This window comes from Leptonychotes weddellii, chromosome 5 (assembly GCF_054177405.1).
Source record: "Leptonychotes weddellii isolate Sample4059 chromosome 5, ASM5417740v2, whole genome shotgun sequence".
NCBI classification, from domain to species: Eukaryota; Metazoa; Chordata; class Mammalia; order Carnivora; family Phocidae; genus Leptonychotes; species Leptonychotes weddellii.
Genome location: NC_138373.1, coordinates 156,300,046 through 156,319,675, shown reverse-complemented (window position 1 = coordinate 156,319,675; position 19,630 = coordinate 156,300,046). Strand labels below are relative to the sequence as shown.

Here is a 19,630-nt window from a genome sequence, read left to right as displayed (position 1 = left end):
CTCAGGAAATCACTCCAGAGAGGAGGAGGAGCTTGCCCACGACCACAGGGCGTGGGACGGTGGCAATGGTAACGCCGGGCTGGGGCGTCCCATCTCCTGGCCCTGCTGGGGGCTCCGGGAAGAAGGTCCTCGGAAACCAGAGGACACCCGTGCGTAAAGGCCTGTGTCGGCAGAAGGGCCAGCGGCAGCCGGAAGTGGTGCCTCAGCTCAGAGCAGGGAGGGCTGGCCTGAGGCGGGTGAGCGAGCAGGGGCTGTGTGTGAGTCACAGGTGTGGCTTCCCCCAAAATAACTTCCCCCGTGGCTTCAGCCAACCCCAGCAAGGGCCGGAGGAGCCGCCCGACCTGCGCCGGTCCGGAGAGAATGGGGCCTGCCGGGCCTCCTCTGCCTGCGGAGCAGCACCCCCCAGCCCGTCCTTCCCCCCACCTCCATCCCGCGGGGCTGGAGCTCTCCGCACCTGGCTTCCCATGTGCTTCCTGAACCATCTGGAAGGATTTATCTATGCTTGTGATACTACACGTTTCACTCACACTTTCGGTGAATTTACAAATAATAGGGATTCCACTAGATTGTCAAGAACAGCAGCCAGATAGGCATCCATCTGTCCATGCATTCGAGGATGTCGGCTGCGTGGAAGACAGTGTTGGTGAGGAGGTCGATGGGAAGGTTTAGGCACCGCTGGTGGACTCGCAAATGCTGCAGCAGCCGTAGGTTAGCTCCTCGAAAATTAAATGTGCAACTACCGTATGATCCAGCGATCCCACTCGTGGGTATACACCCAAGAGAACTGAAGGCAGGGACTCAAGAAGATAATTGCACACACACGTTCACGGCAGCATCTTTCACAGCGGCCAAAGACGGAAGCAACCCCGTGTCCACTGAGGAACGGCTGAGCAGAATGCGGTCCATCCGTACTGTGCACGTGATTCAGCCTCAACAAGGAAGGAAGGAGATCCCGCACCCGCTATGGGCACGGATGGACCTTTCCTTTCCCATGACACAGAGCACCTTCTCACAAACCATATAGTTACCTTATTGTTTGATCATCTGTATCCTTTACAGAAGATATTTTGCCTGTTCTGTTCACTGATTTATCCCCGTCTCATCGAGAACGGTGCCTGGCACCTCGCGGGCCCTCGGGGATGTTTGTGAGATTAAGAGATGAAGGTGTCTGGGTGTGACAGGTGTGATGAAAAACGTCAGTCTTAGGTCTGGGTCCAGTGCGTATTCAAACTCCTCTGAGCGGTCCGTGGGCTTGATTCAGTCCAAGGTTTTAGTAAATTTAGATAATAAGGAACGTCGGTCCTTGGTTCGGGCTGGGGTGTGAGGTGATATGCGCCTGGGGGAAGCATCAGAGCTGCCGTCCCCTGACTGCCCCCAAATGTGTCTCGTTTAGAGGCTCTGGCGGAAGCTGAATGCACTTGGCTGCCCATGTGTGCAGAGAGGGCTCAGCTCCTCCCACGGTCCTCTGGGGTCACCCCCTCCCCGCCCAGGGGAGCTGACCGCACCCAAGTCTGCCCAGGAGGCTCACCTGCTGTGTTATTCCATCCCACCTTGAGTGACACCTCTCTTTGAGCCAACAGTCCAGGCTCGGCCTCTGATCTCTGCAGACTAGGTGGGGTTCAAACCCCAATGTTAACTGAGCAAAGGGGAAAATATGCAGGGGAGGTCTGGAGGGGGTGGCAGACCGTGACACAGTTAAAGCCAGTGAGCTCGATGGCTGACTATTCACCAAGAGGCCCCAGACACACACGCAGCCCGGCCCGTGAGTTCCCCAGGACGAGCCAACTAGCCTCCTGGGGCCTCCGTGAAACAAAAGTCTGGTCACTGCCAATCAGTGGCCCGTAGGTGGTGTCCCGGGAGTTCAATGACATGTTTTGAGGACACTGTAATGTGGAAATGCGCACCCCCCAACCAGAATTTCCGCAGGTCCCTGCGATGAAGTGAGCTCCACCAGCAATATGTGGCGGGGGGGGTCAGGGGGAGCCCGGACTTGCAGCCACATTTCCCACAGAGAGAAGAAATTCCCGCTCAGCCGTTCAGATGATATTCCTGACGTTTCAGGATATCTCTTGAGGTCTGTTCGAGACTTACCCTTGACCAAAATGCAGGTCATAAACAAAAGCCTCTTGCATAGCTAAGAAGGTATATTTTCTACGTAATCTGGGACCCAACTGGGGATTACAGATAACTCCAGAACTTATTAGAGACTTTGGTGGGTAGAAGTCACTAACAAATTTAGTAATGACTGAAATCCAAATTCACAAGTAGGGCCCAGCGACCTCTAGGTCTCTCTGACCCGAGTCCCTCCATCTGCACGTTGAGAGGTTTGGCTGGCTGATGCCTCACTTTGAAAGTCTTTGATTTCAAGAAGTATTGATCATAGTGGCTCCCTGTTATGGGTTGAACTGTGTCTCCCCCGCCCCAAAATTCTATGTTGACATCCTCAGCCCTTGTACCTCAAATGTGACTATATTTGGAGAGAGGGTCTTTAAAGGGGTAACTAAAGTTAAATGGTCATTGGGGTGGGCGCTAATCCATTACAACTGGGGTCCTTATAAGAAGAGGAGGTCAGGATAAGACGCACAGAGGGACGACCACGTGAGGACACGGGTTAAGGACAGCCGTCTGCACGCCCAGGACAGGGGCCTCGGGAGGAGCCAGCCCAGCCCACACCGTGATGCTGGACTTCTGGCCTCTGGAGCCGGGAGACCATAAACCTCTGTTCTTCAAGCCCCGGACTGTGGTGTTTGTGATGGCAGCCCGGGCAGACTCTGACATTCACACTGTCTGGCTTTGTGGTGCTGGTTTTTTCCCTCCCCTCTGTCATTTTCCCAACCCTGAAGGGATGTCATCATAATCCTCCTTTTCCACTTGGGGAAACTGAGGCTCTGAGCTGGCTCAGGTCACACAGCCAGAAATCCAGCCCCGGTCCATCCAGCTTCCCCCGGCCAGGTTACTTGTCGTGGACACAGTCTGCAAACAGAACGTTCGGTGCTGACCACCCAGCTTGGCTCCGGCCCCTCTGACGTTTCTAGCCCTGAGCCACACTCGGGAGCCAAACTCTCGGCTCTCACTCCTCAGATGCCCCGCAAATCCTGACTGCGGGGCCTCCCAGTCAATTCCAACAGCCAAGCATCCTGTTTTCTCTTCCTTTGTTTGGTCTATAATGCTCTTGACTTTTCAAGAATTTCCTAAATCGAGATTTACATCGCCCGGCCGCGTTGGCAGACTGCACGCAATGCTTGCTGCCAACATAAATGCAAAAGTCCAGAACGAGGCGAGCGAGCCTTCCCTGCACATTCTTTCCGCGGCCGCTCTCCGCCCAGCTGCCCACAGCCCGAGTGTGGCTCAGCTCAGACCCGGACGGGAGGCAGAGCAGACTAAGGGAGGGAAAGTCGCCTCGGCGACATTTGCTCTCTTAGGCAAGCAGATCTGGGTTCACATCCGAACGCCGTCCCCTACCAGCTGTGTGTACGGGGGAAAGCTCAGGTTCCTCATCTGTGAACCGGGATTAGTAACAGTTAAATGGGGTCACGTGCTACAGTGCAAAGGCACAGAGGACGTGCTTCCCACAGACTTGCTACTATTTTTACTATTACTTTTACGGTGACGATCAACATTACAGATCTTTGTCATTTTCTCTAAGCGTGTATCCTCCCAGAAGTTGGAAGGACCTGGGGTTGGTTTAAGGGAAGAAGAACAGCGGATCCAGGTGTCGGCTACCGCATAAGGGGGAACAGCCATCTGGGGGAGCTCTGCTCCGGACTGGCCCGTCTGCATTCTTGGGGTCTGAAGGCAGCCCACACGTCGCCTCGCTGGTCACGTGACCACATCCGACCCCACAACAGACCCCTTTTTGTTAGGAGGAGCCTGACGTGGCCACAGTGCCCAGCGGCGGCAGAGAGAGCAGCAAACCCGTGTCTCCCTGCTCTGCAGCCCGGGGAAGGGGAGAGATGCCCCGGGCATCCCAGGGCGGCCCAGGAATGGTGAGCTCAGTCCCGTACGGGGACGTGGGAGCGCAAAGGAAGGAGGCCGGGGTGAGCCACCACACCTCCCGCAGCCTGCGTAGACGTGGGCCTGTGCGCCAGGCTCTGCCAGGGGTCCTGGCTCATGCTGTTCCTTCCTCCCCGGCGTTCTGCTAAAGGAACACCATTCTGGGAGAGCGGTGGCCATTGGCACACATACCTGCATTCCTTGGATTCCGAGGCATAAGGCAGCGAGCAGTCCTTGTGTTGTGTGGCCATGCTGTGTCCGTCCGCACAGCAAGCCTCCATGAGGGTGTCCGCGGCCACTGTGCAGGGAGAGAGCAGGGTGCCTGGTCAGGGAGCGACTCCCCGCTAGCCCACGGGAGCTGCCCTCTGACATGCAGCCCCCCTCCCAGTTCCTCGGGCCCCCACTACAAGTCAGGCCGGTCTGAACGGGCATGCACACATCCGTGAGTCACTCCACAAACGTGAACGGAAAACCCGCCGGGTCCTGGGCTGCAACGCACACCCGCTCCTTTCTAGAAAGGCCTGATGTCTGAACTATCACCTTCCCAATCCAGTTCTTATGGGGCTGCAGCTCAGCCCCCAGGATCCATGCTCACGCAGGCTGATTCCCTGCTCCAGCCACGCGCCAGAAACTCAGACGGGGACCCTGCCCAGACAGGTTGGGAGGGCAGCTACGGCAGGAACGGGGCACGAGCCAGCTGCCGTCCAGCCCAACGGCGAGGGGGTTCAGGCACTGCCAACCTGACTCTCAGAGGGTCAGAAATGGGGGCGGCCCGGAGGTTCCCAGCAGGGCTGACACCAGACGCTGGGACAATCCGGGAAGGCTCCCCGCCGAGGAGAGATCCGCCTGGCCAGCAGGGAGCGTGCACCAAGGGGGAGGTGCAGCAGAAGCAAGACTCAGGGGACAGAATGGAAATGGAGTCCGCATCGCCACAAGCCCCCTCGGTGACAAGAGCCCACGTTTCTAGACCAACTTCTGGGAGCTACAGCTATGTTCTCTGCTGTAATTTCTCTAAGCTCCTTGTTAGCGAGGCGTCAGTCCTCATCATACAGTGGCCAACAATTCCTGCCCTCGATCTGCGCAAGACCGCGTCCTCGCCCACAAGGAGGACAGCAGAAGGGCTCATGTGGGTCAAGCAGCCGGCCGCGCACGCCCTCACAGCTGGACAATGGCCCTCCAGTCCCCAGCCTGGCTCTCTCAGCCTCACCCCAAACTGCTGCCCGGATAAGCCCCACACCTGGCGGGAAGGAGAGGGCCCCAGTGTGCCCAAGGGAGGAGCAGCTGGGTACGGAGGTGCCCCCAGCACAAGGGGACTTGCGTGGCCAGAGCATTAGCCCTGACGGCCTCCGCAGTCTGGGTGGAAGGCCACACTGTGGCAGGATGTGGCAAGATTGGGGTTTAAGAAACACCACGTTTTCTTACTGATGGCTTTCCAGCACCCAATGGGGTAAATCCTGCTGGGCTCGGCAGAATTTCTTGGCACCATCGGCCATGGGTGTTTGGTCTGGGCTCATTATTCTTCCAAGGCTGGGCCCTCGAGGTGGCCCCAGAAGGGAGGCTCACTCTCGGGCTTAGCACGAGGCCACGACTTCCTAAAACGCCAGCCCTGACAACCTGCAGTCAACCGTCACAAGCATCTCTGCAGTCCGACCGGGTGTGGGACACGCAGCCCTTGAACACCCAGTGGGCAGAAGCTACCACTGCCCACCAAGAGTAATTGCTTCCAGAAGGACGCTGGGACAGTTCGTGCTTGGCCGGCCTTTCCACATGGCCAGGAGGAAGAGGGGTGTCACCTGGAGCCAAGTGAGCACCACCCCTTCCCCGGGGGTCCCGGGGATCTCTGAGCCACTCCCCCCAATGAGAGATGTGCCCTGGCCTGTTCTCACCCTCACAGGGCGAAGAGTGACAGACACCCAGTCTGCTGCCACCTAGCCACTCGGCCCCTCCCCAGCTCAGCTGTCGCCCCTCCTCATTCCCCGACAATGCCATCTGGTGAACATGGGAGATTCACCGTGGGGCCGGGGCTCGGAAAAAACTGCCTGGCGTCACGGGCCTCCCAGCACCAAAACAGGACCTCTGTCCCAAGGGGAAGCCACAGAGTTACGGGGACAACGTCGAACGTTCCCATTCACGCACCCCCTCGCTCATTCCTTCATTCTTACCCTGAATTTAGGAAAAGCATTCGCGAAACAGAGGACCTTATCTGTTGGAGATAAAATATGGCCTGCGGTTCACCCCGGGATGAGCGTGACCCAGCCAGGAGGCTGATCTCCCCAACGCCGCCAAGCCCAACTCCCCATCCGCCCCGGCTCCAGCTGCGCCCGCCCAGCCCTCCTGCCCACAGTCTCACCCCTCGGGCTTCTCACAGCCTCTCGGGTCTCCAGTGGCGGCCTGCCCCCCACCCAACAGGGCCCCCCACTCCTGCAGCCTGCGTGGCCCGGGGGCCCCTCTGCTCGCACACCACAGCCTGCACGTGGAGCGCAGCTCCCTGCTTCCTAATATTCTGACGGCCTCACCCTCCCACCCACAGTTATCTTGTGAGCTGGCCTATCTCTTGTCCTTACGCTCCTCCGCACAAGGCAGCTACAGAGCTGATCAGAGCCTGAGCTCTGGGCTCACAGCTCCAGTCCCGGCTCCAGCTCTTTCTTGCTCTGTGACCCTGGGCAGGCTGCTTCACCTCTCTGAGCCACAGCTTCCTCGACGGTAAAATGGGGCTCGAAGCACCTTCACAGAGTTGCTGAGCAGATGGATATAGCTTCTAAAGTTCTGAGCAACACAAGGGAGCTCTCAGTGAACAGCGCTTGATTATGTGTTAAAGGAACAAAGGAGATTGCTTGCTGCGCGTGGCCCATGAGAAATGGGGAACCATGGCCCCGGGTTGGTGTGCGGAAGCCCCCCGGGGATGAGCAGCAGCCCCAAAGCCTCCCTTCACTCCTGAGAAAGGCAAGCACGAGGGAAACTCGGACTCCCACGACTAGCTCAGTGGGGTGAGCACTTTGTGCCCTGAGCCGTGGAAACATTTGGAAATGATTCTCTCTGGGGAACCTGAGCACTTTGAACCTTGCTCTCAGCAGGACAATAACACGTTAAGTTCTTTCCTCAATCCAGAAATTTTGGAATGTCCCTGGAATGTTCCAAGCAGCCACAGAGCTGGAACTCATGCAAAACAGAGCCGTCTGAGGGCCGGGGCTGGGTGGGATCAGCATGCAGCCCCCTGGGAGCCACAGGGACGTTCCCACACAGCCCCATCAGATGGGCGATGGAGAGCCCCCCAGGGACCATGGCCGGGCCGGACGGTGACAAGGCCGAGGTGTGGGGAACAGACCCGGGCATTACTGTCCTCATTGTAACAAGCATCCTTGACACGTGATGAGCTTCTTTCATTCACCATCTTTTTTTTTTTTTTAAAGATTTTATTTATTTATTTGAGAGAGAGAATGAGATAGAGCATGAGAGTGGGGAGGGTCAGAGGGAGAAGCAGACTCCCTGTTGAGCAGGGAGCCAGATGCGGGACTCGATCCTGGGACTCCAGGATCCTGACCTGAGCCGAAGGCAGTCGCTTAACCAACTGAGCCACCCAGGCGCCCCTCATTCACCATCTTTTGCCCCCTCAACCCCATACCTTCCTGGTTATGCCCAGGGTGCATGGCGTCACACTGTCGAGTAGAAGAGGCATCCTTTCCAACCATTCCCCCTCTCTTGGCCCCTCGGTCACTTCCTATATTTTATTCTCAAGGGATGAACAGCTCTGGATTGAACATCTCTATTCATACACCGTCATTCCGAAAGTCCTGAGCATTTGCTTAGGCAGCCGAAGGAGAGGAGCTGGATCAAAGGGAAGACATTCTCGAGACTCTCCAAACGAACAGCGGACTGCTATCCCGAGAGGCGTCCCTGCTCACACAGCCCTGCCGACCCTGCAGCTGGGGCAAGGTGACCAGGGACGTGTGTCGAGCCAGCACCTGTGGCCGACGGGCCTGCTGGAGGTGGGCTGACTGGCCGCAGCTCATGGGCTTCTGGTCAAGGCGGAGGCATGGACCTGGGGATGAGCTGAGAGCCCCAGCTGCAAGTCAGAGGGACCTGAGGAAGAACGCCAGCCCCTGTGTTTATCATGCTCCTCCGGAGAGCAGCAGGGCAGAGGGGAGGATGGGGTCAGCTTCGGGCAGACCTGGGTTTGAGCCCCTGGCCCATGCTCTGCAGCTCACCATCCCGGGGCAAATTCCTGAAGCTGTCTGCCACCTCGGATCCGTGTCCCAATCTGTGAAATGGGGCTCGGCCCACCGAATCACAGGATTCCTGCGGGCACCCGGCACATGGAAGGCAGCCAGGGATCTTCCTACTCCCGTTCCTGCTCCATCCCCATTCGCCACTCTCTTTAAACCATATGCCATAAGTAACGGGCAACCAAACTGTCACAATTAGTGGCTGTAGGTCTGGAACCTGGACTTCAAACGTAATTACAAACGGAAGAAGCCAAATGGAGTTAAGTCCCCAAATAGTGATGTGAACATAAACGCTAAGGTGTCCTCGTCCCCACCGGGACCATGCCTTGCCCTCCCGAAACCCCTGGCTGGCCAGCTCTGCACAGGTATCACTCAAAATCCCTGATGCTTTCCTGCCAACCTCTCATCCCACTGCTACTTGGCCTGGGCTCTGGCCCCTCCAGGCTCTGGTCCTTCTCTGGCCAGCACTGTCACCTGCTCACCTCCGGTCACTACCCAGTTCCGTCGAGATACTCCTCAGCACCAGCCTCCCCAGCATCACTGCCATGGCTCAGTGAATGCTCCTCACTGAGTGCTCCTCACTGAGTGCTCACCACGTGCCAGGCACTGCACCAGCACTTACTTGGTTCTCACAAGAACCCAGAGAGGCCAGTTCATGATGCTCCCCATTTTGCACATAAGAAAATTCCAGCTCCGAGAGGTTAAGGGACTAGCTCAAGGTCACACAGCCTGAGAGGTCGGCCAGTGAGCGGCAGAGCCAGGCGTCGGGCTTGGTTCTGACAGCCTCCAAAGCTGGTCTAGTCTGCCTCCTGGTGAATTAGAAACTCCTTTGGGGCAGGGATGGTATCTTTCTCCTCTCAGTGACTCTGAAGCACCCGCCCATGCCCAGCACAAACAGTGAGGCTCAGTGTTAGTTCAACAGGACAGATGGCGACAGGCATCTTAACCAGGGGCCTGAACTGCAAGGCTGTCCTTGGAGTGTAGGGTTTGCTGCAAACACGCCTCATCACGGGGAGGGAATGACCCCCAAGGAACAATATGTGATTGGAGCCGACTACCCCGAAGAGCAGGGCTGCTTAAAATTTCCGCAAGAGCCCGGACCATGCTGGGGCACGGGTCTGAGACTCCAGAAACTGCCACTTGCTTGGCCTTAGAGACAGTTGCCCCCAACCCATCAGAGCTGTGGAGAAAGAAGGAGTCTCATGGAGAGAGGGGAACACCCTGCAGAATTCTCTGGAGTCCTGGCGCAAGATGTCAACAGAGATAACCGTCGGCAGTAGGTCGGTCTTTAACAGACTCGTGCATCCCGTCCGAGAAAAGGTCTGTTATTAACTTATGTTCTGAAACAACCACAGCAAAAAAAGCTGCCCAGCCCTTCCCAAGCGTTTCCTTTCCACGGGGCAGGACCAGGCTTTCAATGCTACTCCCACCCCTGGACACACCTCTTCCAAGACACATGCCAACTCGATAGGGGCACAGAGCTGTCTTTGCTGTTTTCATACTTGTCCCCTTTGGAGTGAGCAAGCTTTACTCTGGTGATGAAAATCACATTAGGCCAGAAAGGAGGCACAGTGACCCAGGGAAAGAGTGCGACATAGGGAGCCTGGGCTGGCGTCCCCACCTTGTCTCCCTGGTGTTTACCAAGGGAGGTGCGGTCACTATCAATGTTTGCTGTAACCTGGACAGAGAGTATGAAAACCACTACCTACTGTGTTCAGAGGCTAGAGACCCCAACCTGCTGTTCTACTAAAACCATTACTCGCCCTCTCCCGTTCCTGTAGAATAATGGCTATGCATGCATCCCTTGGGTTAAAATTAACTTAAACTTCCCCACAGTTGTTTAAAAGCTGAGCACCTAATACTGAACTAAATGTTTTGTTTAAAATTTTGTTGTTGGGATGCCTGGGTGGCTCAGTGGGTTAAGTGTCTGCCTTGGGCTCAGGTCATGATCCTGGAGTCCTGAGATCCAGCTGCACGTCAGGCTCCCTGCTCAGCGGGGAGTCTGCTTCTCCCTCTGCCCCTCTACCCCCACTCATGCTCTCTTTCTCTCTCAAATAAATAAATAAAATCTTAAAAAAAAAATAAAATAAAATTTTGTCGTTGAAGACATCATGCTCAGTGAAATAAGCCAGTCACAAAAGGATCAACCCTGTGTGATTCCAGGTCCCTAGAGAAGCCACAGCCAGAGATGGAAAGCAGATGGTGGGCACCAGGAGCTGCAGGAGAGGGAGATGGGGAGCTGTTCCCTGGACACAGAGCTTCAGTTTCGGGAGATGAAAACATTCTGGAGACGGACAGGGGTGGTGGTTGTACAACCACAGGAATGTACGAAACGCCACTGAACGGTGCACTTAAAAATGGTTAAAAAGGCTAATTTTATGTTATGCATATTTCACCACGATTAAAAAAATACATTTTAAAAAACTAAGTGTTTGCAGGCCGTTTTGTACTGCTCTTCGCTCAGAAAAGGCCTAGGTGTTCTGCTGATGATCTCACCTGCTGTTCTCAATCGATGTTTTAATGCACGATCACGCATACCGTAGAGAGGATTAATTTGGTAAACTATTTCAGAGCGTCCCCCCCCCCATAGCAGTTTGGTTGTGACTGCAGTGTTTTACATAAGCAAGCTAGGTGACCTCCAAGGCGACAGGTAAAATGTTATGGAACGAAGTAAAGCAGAGGGCAGCACTCACTCCCAAGCCCAAGGAGGAGCCTAGGGCAGGCTCTCAGGAGGTGACAAGGAGGCCAGGCTTCTGGAATCGCTTCCCCAACCACACACAGTAAGAATTCAGTGTTGTCAGTGGAAGGGAAAGAGAGAGGGGACTCCCAGGCAGTGGCTTCAGTCCGACACAGGACACACAGCTGGGCTGCGGGGCTGGGAGGGGCGCGGGGGGGGAGGGAGCAAGAAAACAAGTGACACCTCCCACTGGACACCACATCTCACTGGTTCCGCCAAGGATTTCACTGCAGTCGACAGTGTCGGATCAACCAGGCCAACCGGCAGCCACACTGGCTGGAAGCCCTTCCAGAAGGACATCAGTTCACAGAAATCCCATGCAGAGACCCCAGCACATCTGAACGGCCCTCGGCAACATGGAGCAAATGAGGCCACTACTGCTTCTTCTACCCCTCACTCCTGGGAGCCATGCCAATATCGATGACATTACTTCAGGTGACCCCACGCTGGACGCCCACCCATGCCCGTTGCAGGGCTGTAGGTGCTCTTAAGAGAGAAGTGGTCTGCAGTCTCTCAGATCACTTCCCTCGCTTCTGAGCAGAAGCTTCGATCGAGCACAGTTTTCATCTCTGGTTCCTGTAATCGGACTGTAAATTGGATCCACAAAGCATTGCACTAAATATAAACGAAGAATAAACTCTCTTGCAAGATCTTGTTAGCCTTGGACGTGGACCTTCCAAGGGAAGGCGACGGACATGTGAGTTAAAACCGCCCAGGCCCCGGATCTGCCTCCACCTCACTGAGCCTCCCTTTCTCCATCTGTCAAATGGGGTGGTAACTGGGTAGGGCGGGGAAGATCGATGTGATCATCCAGGCAAAATGCTTAAATTGGCGGCCAGCCACAGAAAGAATCTTCAAAATGGAATCGTCACAGAAGTTACCGCACAGCTGTGGGGAGGGCATTCCTCTTGAAGGGAATCACACGCTCCCCGAGACTCACACATCGCCACGTGGCCAACACCCCCCCACCTCCCTCCGGGAAAGAGGCAGACCTTCCAGACGTAACTGGCGAGCATGTGGACAGAGAAGGCCTGGTTCACGGGCATCGGATACCATTTGTCACCTGAGACAGTGGCTAAAACGAAATTTCTTCCAGGTGAGTTATGCGGTCATAAAGACTACAGCGCGGATTGAGTCGTGGTGGTTTTTTTTTTTTTTTTTTTTTAAAGATTTTATTTATTTATTTGGCAGAGAGAATGAGAGAGAGAGCACATGAGAGGGGGGAGGGTCAGAGGGAGAAGCAGGCTCCTCGCCGAGCAGGGAGCCCGATGCGGGACTCGATCCAGGGACTCCAGGATCATGACCTGAGCCGAAGGCAGTCGCTTAACCAACTGAGCCACCCAGGCGCCCCTTGGTGGTTTTGATGGACAAAGGCACGCCACGTGTTGGGAGCCACACCGAGGCTCACGGTCTAAAGCTGCACACATTCTCGTCGAGGGGTAAACATACAGACACATGTTCTTTCTAACACCACAGATGCCAGCTGGCAGTTGGAGGGGCTCTACTGCTCTTTGGGTAGAAGCTTCCAGAATGTCAGCCCGCCACCCGTCATCATCACAGGGGCTCTGGGCAATGTCTGACTGGCCTGTGAGCAGGTTAGCAGCAAGCCAAGTTGCTTGGTGCGCCACATTGTGGTGGGACAGGCCCAGGGCTGGAGCTCCAGAGGCCCAGGGTCTGCTTACGGCTCCGCCATCGAGGGTCCTTCCACCTGGAGCAAGGCCAGGCCTCAGTCTCCTCATCTGTAAACTGGGTGGAGAAGTTGGCCTGGAGTCAAGCGAAGGCTTGCCAAACCCCACCGTGTGTATGGACACTGGTCTGACAAAATTCCCATTGGATTGCAACAAAATGAACGAGAAAGGAAATGGCCAAGGGAGGTTTCCCACAAGTCAGCCTGATCCTGCTTAAAAGGCTTTCTCTTACTCTGAGACCCTGCCCGTCCAAACACCCTGCGTGTACAGGAAATGGTGAGAGAGGAGGTGGTGAGCGGTTGGATCTCTGCTTTATATTTTAATATTCTCATTTGGCAAAATAAAAAATTGACAAGCTCTGTGCATAAATGAGAAGGGGGGGAAGGTGTGTCACCAGAAGCTAGCTAGCAAGTCAATTTTCTTGGTTTCCTCGTACAAGCTCAAAGCCGCAGGGGGCCTCGGGTGTTTCAGAATGGGAATGGGATCCTGGTGTGTCCTGTGGGTCCCCTGAACTTGCCACCCCGCAAAGCTCATGCTTCATCTGCTCCCCAGCAACTGGCTAAAGCTGTAGCCAAAGTTGGAGGGGGCCCCCATGGTGTCCAGGACCCACATCACCAGGAAGCCTGAAATGCAATGAGACACCAATGGGAAATTGTGACCAAACAGAACCCTACAAGACTCAGCCCACCCCTGCCAGGGCCCCTCGCCTCCTGAAGCTGGGGAGCCAGCAGGAGTCCAGCCCAGGCCCCAACCCTTGGCCACGGCTCTCATGCTATCCTAAGTCCGTCCTCTGTGCATCCAAAAAGCCCCTCTGTGGCTGGCTCGGTGCATAGAGCACGCGATTTTTGATCTCGGGGTTGTGACTTCAAGCCGCTCGTTGGGTGTAGAAATTACTCAAAAATAAAATCGTAAAAAAAAAAAAATCCTTCTTACAACACTTCCATGTGCAGTCTCTGGCTTGGGGCAAGGGATCCAGAGGTGAAACAGTAGGACCTGGTCCTCAAGGGGATAGCCCAGGGAGACACCAGGCAATTGTCACTGGGGTCTGGTGTGCCGGACCTCTGCACCCCTTGCGGGTCGTAAGGATAAGGGCAGCTGACCTCCCCAGGAGGAAGTGGGGTTTGCCGGAGTTTGCTCTCAGGGCTCACACAAGAGCCGCAGGTGACTCAAACTGCCACACACCAGCACCTGCCACGAGAGACAGGGGTCTGGGGCAGAGAACCACCTGGCCGGAGGCAGCAAGACACAAGGACGAGAAGGCACATCTCTGGGAAGGAGAGGAGAAGCGTCTCCCAGCAGACTCCCCAGCAATCTCCAGTCTCCTCCCTACAGCATCCCACCCTGCGGGACCCATCTCCCCCCGTTTCCCTCTGAACTCTCTGACCACCTGTCATGTGTCCTCTGCACCTGGCCTTTAGAAGCTGGAGCTGGGTGGTCCTGGGTCCACTCCCTTCCTAGGACTGGCTCATTCACACCCACATCAGTTCAAAGGTCCTTTCCTCCAGAAGTCTTCCCTTACCCCCTCAACACACACACACACACACACACACACGCACGCACGCACACACTCCATGGTCTCTTTGCACCCTGAACTTCCCGGCACCGAGCACAAATAATTAACTGCGTGTGTACTTAGCACCCGAGGGACTGGGACAAGCTCTGCACCCTGCCCCAGGCCGGCCTCAGAGCAGGCACTCAATAAATTCCTGGGAAAGAACCAATGGACAAATGATCTCATGGGATCCTAGCAACTCTAGGAAACAGGGGCTCAGGGAGAGATTAAGCAAGCTGCCCCAGGCCACAGAGCAAACACAGAGGTGGCCTTGGAGTCTGGCTCGGACTCGAAAGCTCACCACCCGCCCTGTCACATGCCGAAGGAAACTGGCTTCCTCCTGAAGCCGGACTTAACAAAATCAAGACTTTTCAGTCAGAAAGATAAATGAGGCAGGGCAGTGTCCTGCTTAAGAACATAATCTGAGGGGCGCCTGGGTGGCTCCGTCGGTTGGGTCCTAGGACTGAGCCCCACGTCGGGCTCCTGGCTCAGCAGGGGGGCCTGCTTCTCCCTCTCCCTCTGCTTCTGCCCCTGCTCATGCTCTCTCTCTCTCACACACATAAATAAATAAAATCCTAAAAAAAAAAAAATACAGTTTGAGAGCCATGCTTCCAGGTTTCAGTCCGGGTGGACCCACTTAGCAGCTGTGTGCCCTCAGTCACACTACTTGGCCTCTCTGAGCCTTGGCGTCTTCACACCCTCCTTCATGGATAATGGGGGATAATAACGGGAGTGGGGTTGCAGAGAGAAGCCTTATGTCAAAATCAGAAGCATATGTAGGCAGCAAAACTTACAGTACATTTTACTCCAGCAGGTGACATGATCCAAAAGGAAAAACAGGCTCAAGAAAAATACCCCATTAGAAAAAAAACACACAGGTCCCTCCCATCTCAAAACCAGTCCTGGCAATGTCCCAGCTACCACCCAGGGTTCTGGGAAGTCCCCGAGTGGGCCCGATACCTTGGAGCTTCTCCCTCCTCAAAGTGCCTGGGAGGGCTCAGTCCTGTGGCCCCTCGTCCCCCCCTCGCCATCTCTCCAGCCCATCTCCTGCAGCCTCATCCTATGGGCTGAGACTCCCGTATTTCTGCCTGCAGCCTGGTCTTGCCTCCAACCCCAGGCTCCACCAGATGCCCAGCAGGAAGCTTACGGGGTCCACTAGAAACCTGGACTCTTCTACTGCCCCTCGGCCCCACTCCATCCAGCCTTCTCCAGCTCAGTCATTAGCAATCACCATCCATCCAGCTGCTTGCACCACAATAACGGGGTCAGCCTGAATTATTCCTTCTCCCTCACCTTCTCTCTCCCATCCCAGGGCAAGTCCTGGCCACTCGAGCTCCCAGACACCCTAGATCTATCCACCTCCCAGTGGCCCCCTGATTACCACTCTGCCCAGGGCACCTTGAGCCCTGGACCCTGCAGAAACCTCCACGCTGGCTTATTCTGCCTCCTCTCGTCTGCCCACAGTCCATTCACCATGCAGCAGTCCAGAGTGGCTTCTAGAAACCTGAGTCAAATAAAGTCACTCCTCTGCTTAAAATCTCCAGCGGCTTCCCAGTGCACTCTGGATAAAACCCACAGTCTGCACCCTAATTTTTAAGGCCCTCCTGGCTCAGCCGCCCTCTGCAGTACCCTGTGTCTCCCCTCTACTCTTCCCCAGAGGTACACACTTCCCTCCGGTCCCTCCAATACACCCGGTCCCCCCTGGGGCCTGGAGCCAGCTGCTTCATTTGTCCAAAAGCTCTTCTCACGTCACAGATGGCTCCTCGCCACTCACACCTCAGCTAGGTGTCACCCCCCCTCCACCCACTTGAGAGGCGCCCTTGTCTGCTGTCCCCGTCATGGCACGTCATGGTCATTGTGGCATTGATTCCTACCGATACATCCTTGTGAGGGCATCTACTAGTATATGTAGTGGCTTGAACAGTGGCCCCTAAAAAGATACATCCACGTCCTGACCCCGGAATGTGGCCTTATTTGGAATAAGGGTCTTTGCAGGTGTAATTAGGGATCTCAAGATGAGATCCTCCTGGATCATCTGGGTGAGCCCTAAATCCCATGACAAGGGTCCTTAGAAGAGACACAGAGAGGAAGAAAAAGCCACATGAAGACAGAGGCAGCCACGAGCCCAGGAGCTGGGAGAGGTGAGGACGGATCCTCCCCCAGAGCCTTCGCAGGGAGCAAAGCCCTGCAAGACACCGTGCCATCGGACTTGCGGCCTCCAGGATGGTGAGAATAGAGACCTGTTGTATTAAGCTGCTCGGTTTGCAGTAATCTGATTCGGAGCCGCAGGAGACCCACGCAGCACACAAGCTCCATGAGGCAGGGGCCTCGTCTGTCCCGTGTCCCGGGGGCCCTGCACTTGCCGAGTACAGGGATGACACACTGACAAATGTTGGCGGCGTGACGATTAGCTCCTCTGAGGCCAGGCCAGGCTCATAAGGGAGGCTCGGGAAACGTTTGCTAACTGGAACTGAGAAACAGCCGATAAATGACACTGCGGATCACTACTTCCTCCTTCTGGGCCTCAGTTTCCCCACCTATACAAAGACTGGATCAGCTGATCTATAGTTTCCATGTCCCTATAGACAAACTATGTCTTCCCAAATTCACCTCAAGTGCCCATCATAAAACCCGTCCGGGGCCCCACCGGACCCCAAGGCTGGTTCTTTGGTTCTTATATCCTTGCTACGTCTGGGAGGTGTAGGGACCCCAGAGGGTCCAGACCCCCCTCTGTGTGGTGTCCCCTCTGAGTGGCCTGAAGCCAGCAGTGCAGGTAACAACACACATCAGAGACCCCCCACATGGAGAAAAGAAGGTTAGGAAGTCAGCAACAGGGTGGGCGGGAACCCAGTGTCCCCAGTCCCGGTGCTGGTCATGTCAGCACAGCTCTCTGGCAGGATCACTTGGCAAGGCCGGGGGCCGATCAGGCAGGAATATGACCTAAACAATTTCCAGGGCTGTCTTTTCCAGATGCTGGGCCCGCCCTGTTGTGTCTGGAACCCAGGACCCAGGCCAAGAACATTTTCCTTTACAAAGGTGCCAGGAAAGGGGCGACTTTCTACCCTGCGGACAGTTCTAGACCTCGCCATTGTCCTATGGCCAGAGGCAGCCGTCCCTGAGTGCACCACCTCGCCCTGCAGCAGGAGGAGCACTGCCAATGTAGGTTCCTGGGGGGCTCCCGAGCCCCACCCCCAGATGGCAGCAAGGAGGGCCTGGTTTGGGCCACACCCAAGGGAGAGGCCGGTCCGAGGCCAGACCCTGGGCTGGGTACCCGAGCAAACAGCCCTCCACCACCACGGCCACTGCCTCCCAGGACAGGACGGGCTTGTCCGCAGATCTGAAATAAGAGAGGTGCCATCACCTGGGGGATCCTACCAAGCCAGCCACGAGCCCCTCAAGGGTTCTGTGGTCCCCCATGAATGGGAAACACCTGTTCTTCCTCAGGATCCCCTCACATGCGCAGCAGTTGTCTATGGGGCTTAAGTCCTGTCCAACCTGCTTTTATTTCCCCTCATTAGGTTTAAGGCAAGACAGCCAAGCGGTCAGGAGCCTGGCCCTCGACTCACCACTGTGTATCCCAGACAAGTTACTTAACTGCTCTGGGCCTTCGTTTATACATCTATAAAATGAAAATAAGGACAGTCCCTTCTTCATAGAATTGTTGAGAGGATTAAATTAGGGACTACATATAAAATATGTCAATTATTAAAATTTCCTAGGGCAGAGTGTGTTCTCATTCCATACTTAAGGAAAAGGAGAGAGAGTATGGAATTGGTCACATTCAGAACTGGGACCAGTCTCCTCACCTCCTTTGAGTGCTGGCCCCCACCTGCTGATAACGTGCAGGCAGCTGGAGCAACACACACCTGACTCCCTCCTGACTCAGAGCCTGCTGAGGACCAGCCTGAGGGCTAAGGGAGGCAGCCCCAGGGGAAGAGCACTGGTCTGCAGCACCCAGCCTCTGGTCCTGCCCTGCCCGCTGCGACTTCATCAGCCTCCCTGCCACACCCCCTCCTCGCCAAGCTCCCTCCAGGCTCAAGGGTCTCCGATTCCAGGAAAGTTGACAGAATGGGTGTCCCCGTTTGGTTAGGTGGCCACACGTGAGGTCATTGCCAGGACACTGGAAACACACAGAGCCTGAACTAGCTTTTATGAATCAAATTGTTATAATGCGATGTTTTGCAAAGGAGTCTTTTATTGGATAAAATATACCGGCAAGACGACTGTGCATGCTAGCAGACCTGTGTTCGTAAAACTGTATCTGCAAGGCTGTCCCACTCACTGCCCCCGATGCTCAGAGCCCTGCTTTCAATGGAACAGGAGGGAAGAGGAGACATGTCCACGTTCTCTCTCGCCTTCTGGGCTCTTGCCTGTGCTGTTCCCTCTGCCCGGAGCACCGTCCTCCCAGCCACCCTCCCCAGAAACCCAGCAGCGCCTGCTGTATTTGCCAGTCTACGGGCTGCATCGTTCGTCCTCGGGGACGTCGTCCCTGACTCTCCGCCTGTGGGCTTGTTTTGTAACGGTCTGTCCACTCGTCTGGCTCTCCTGGGGGGTGGGAGCCCCACAGGCAGAAGGGCCCGCCCTCGCCTCTTCCTTGCCGTACCCCCACGATTTAGAGCAGCATCCGGCACAGAGCAGATATCTAGTGTGTAGATGACTGGGGAGGCCAGCGATGCCCCTCTGCATGACCTTTCCCAACACGGCTTTGGCTCTGGACAGCTGCGGGTTCTGAGGCCCTCCTGGGGAAATTAGTAGGACTTTCAGAGCACTCTCGGGGAAAAGGACCCTGTCTTACCCTAAGGGAGGGGGCCACACAAATAATAGGTCATACTAATCCAGCTGCCTTGGCAGGCGTGGCCCCATGTCTTCCCGCCCCAGACCCCAAGGCACGCTAAGAAGTCGGTTTCTGCTATCTTCATTTTACAAATGAGAAAACCACCAACCCATCCTGTGGGCTTTTCCAGCCGGATACAGGCAAAGTTGTTTTCCCGTCCCACAAAAGCTCGTGGCAGCCCGCTGGGACCCCAAGATGAGTGAGCCATGCTGTCCCTTCTCCCCCGCCCCCACACGCCACAGTCCAGCAGGGGTGGCAAATGGAGCCCTGAGCTGGGGGGCCTCAGGCAGAGCCAGGAGAAGGTGTCACCCCAAGCCGGGGGCCCCACAGGAGGCGCCGCGGCACTGCCCCCCACCCCGGGGCACCCCGAGCCTCATCTTCATGCATCCAATTCCCTCCAGCAGCCCCCCCCACCCCCCTGCCTGGGAAAGTTCCAGCAGCAGTGCAGGCCACGTGCTTCCAAGCCAAGCCCTCTCCCTCTCCCGTCTTTGTTCTCCCTCCCAGAGACTTGCTCTGTAATCAGTCGGCAACGCTGCCCACAGGAGCCAGAGGCCAAGAAAGTTTGGAGAAAGCACAGTTGTCTTTCCCCAGTGCCCTCCTCCT

At 55.9% G+C, this 19,630-nt stretch overlaps 1 protein-coding gene across 2 annotated transcripts in view; it reads right to left on the bottom strand.

Moving 5' to 3' along the window:
* The window catches only part of FBLN1 (fibulin 1), a 78,090-nt gene that overhangs the window by 56,237 nt on the left and 2,223 nt on the right, over window positions 1-19,630 (bottom strand). For both annotated transcript variants that reach the window (XM_081822648.1, XM_081822649.1), the window contains exon 2: window positions 4,186-4,291. In XM_081822648.1, coding sequence (XP_081678774.1) covers window positions 4,186-4,291 — 106 coding nt within the window. The remainder of the gene's footprint in view (window positions 1-4,185; window positions 4,292-19,630) is intronic.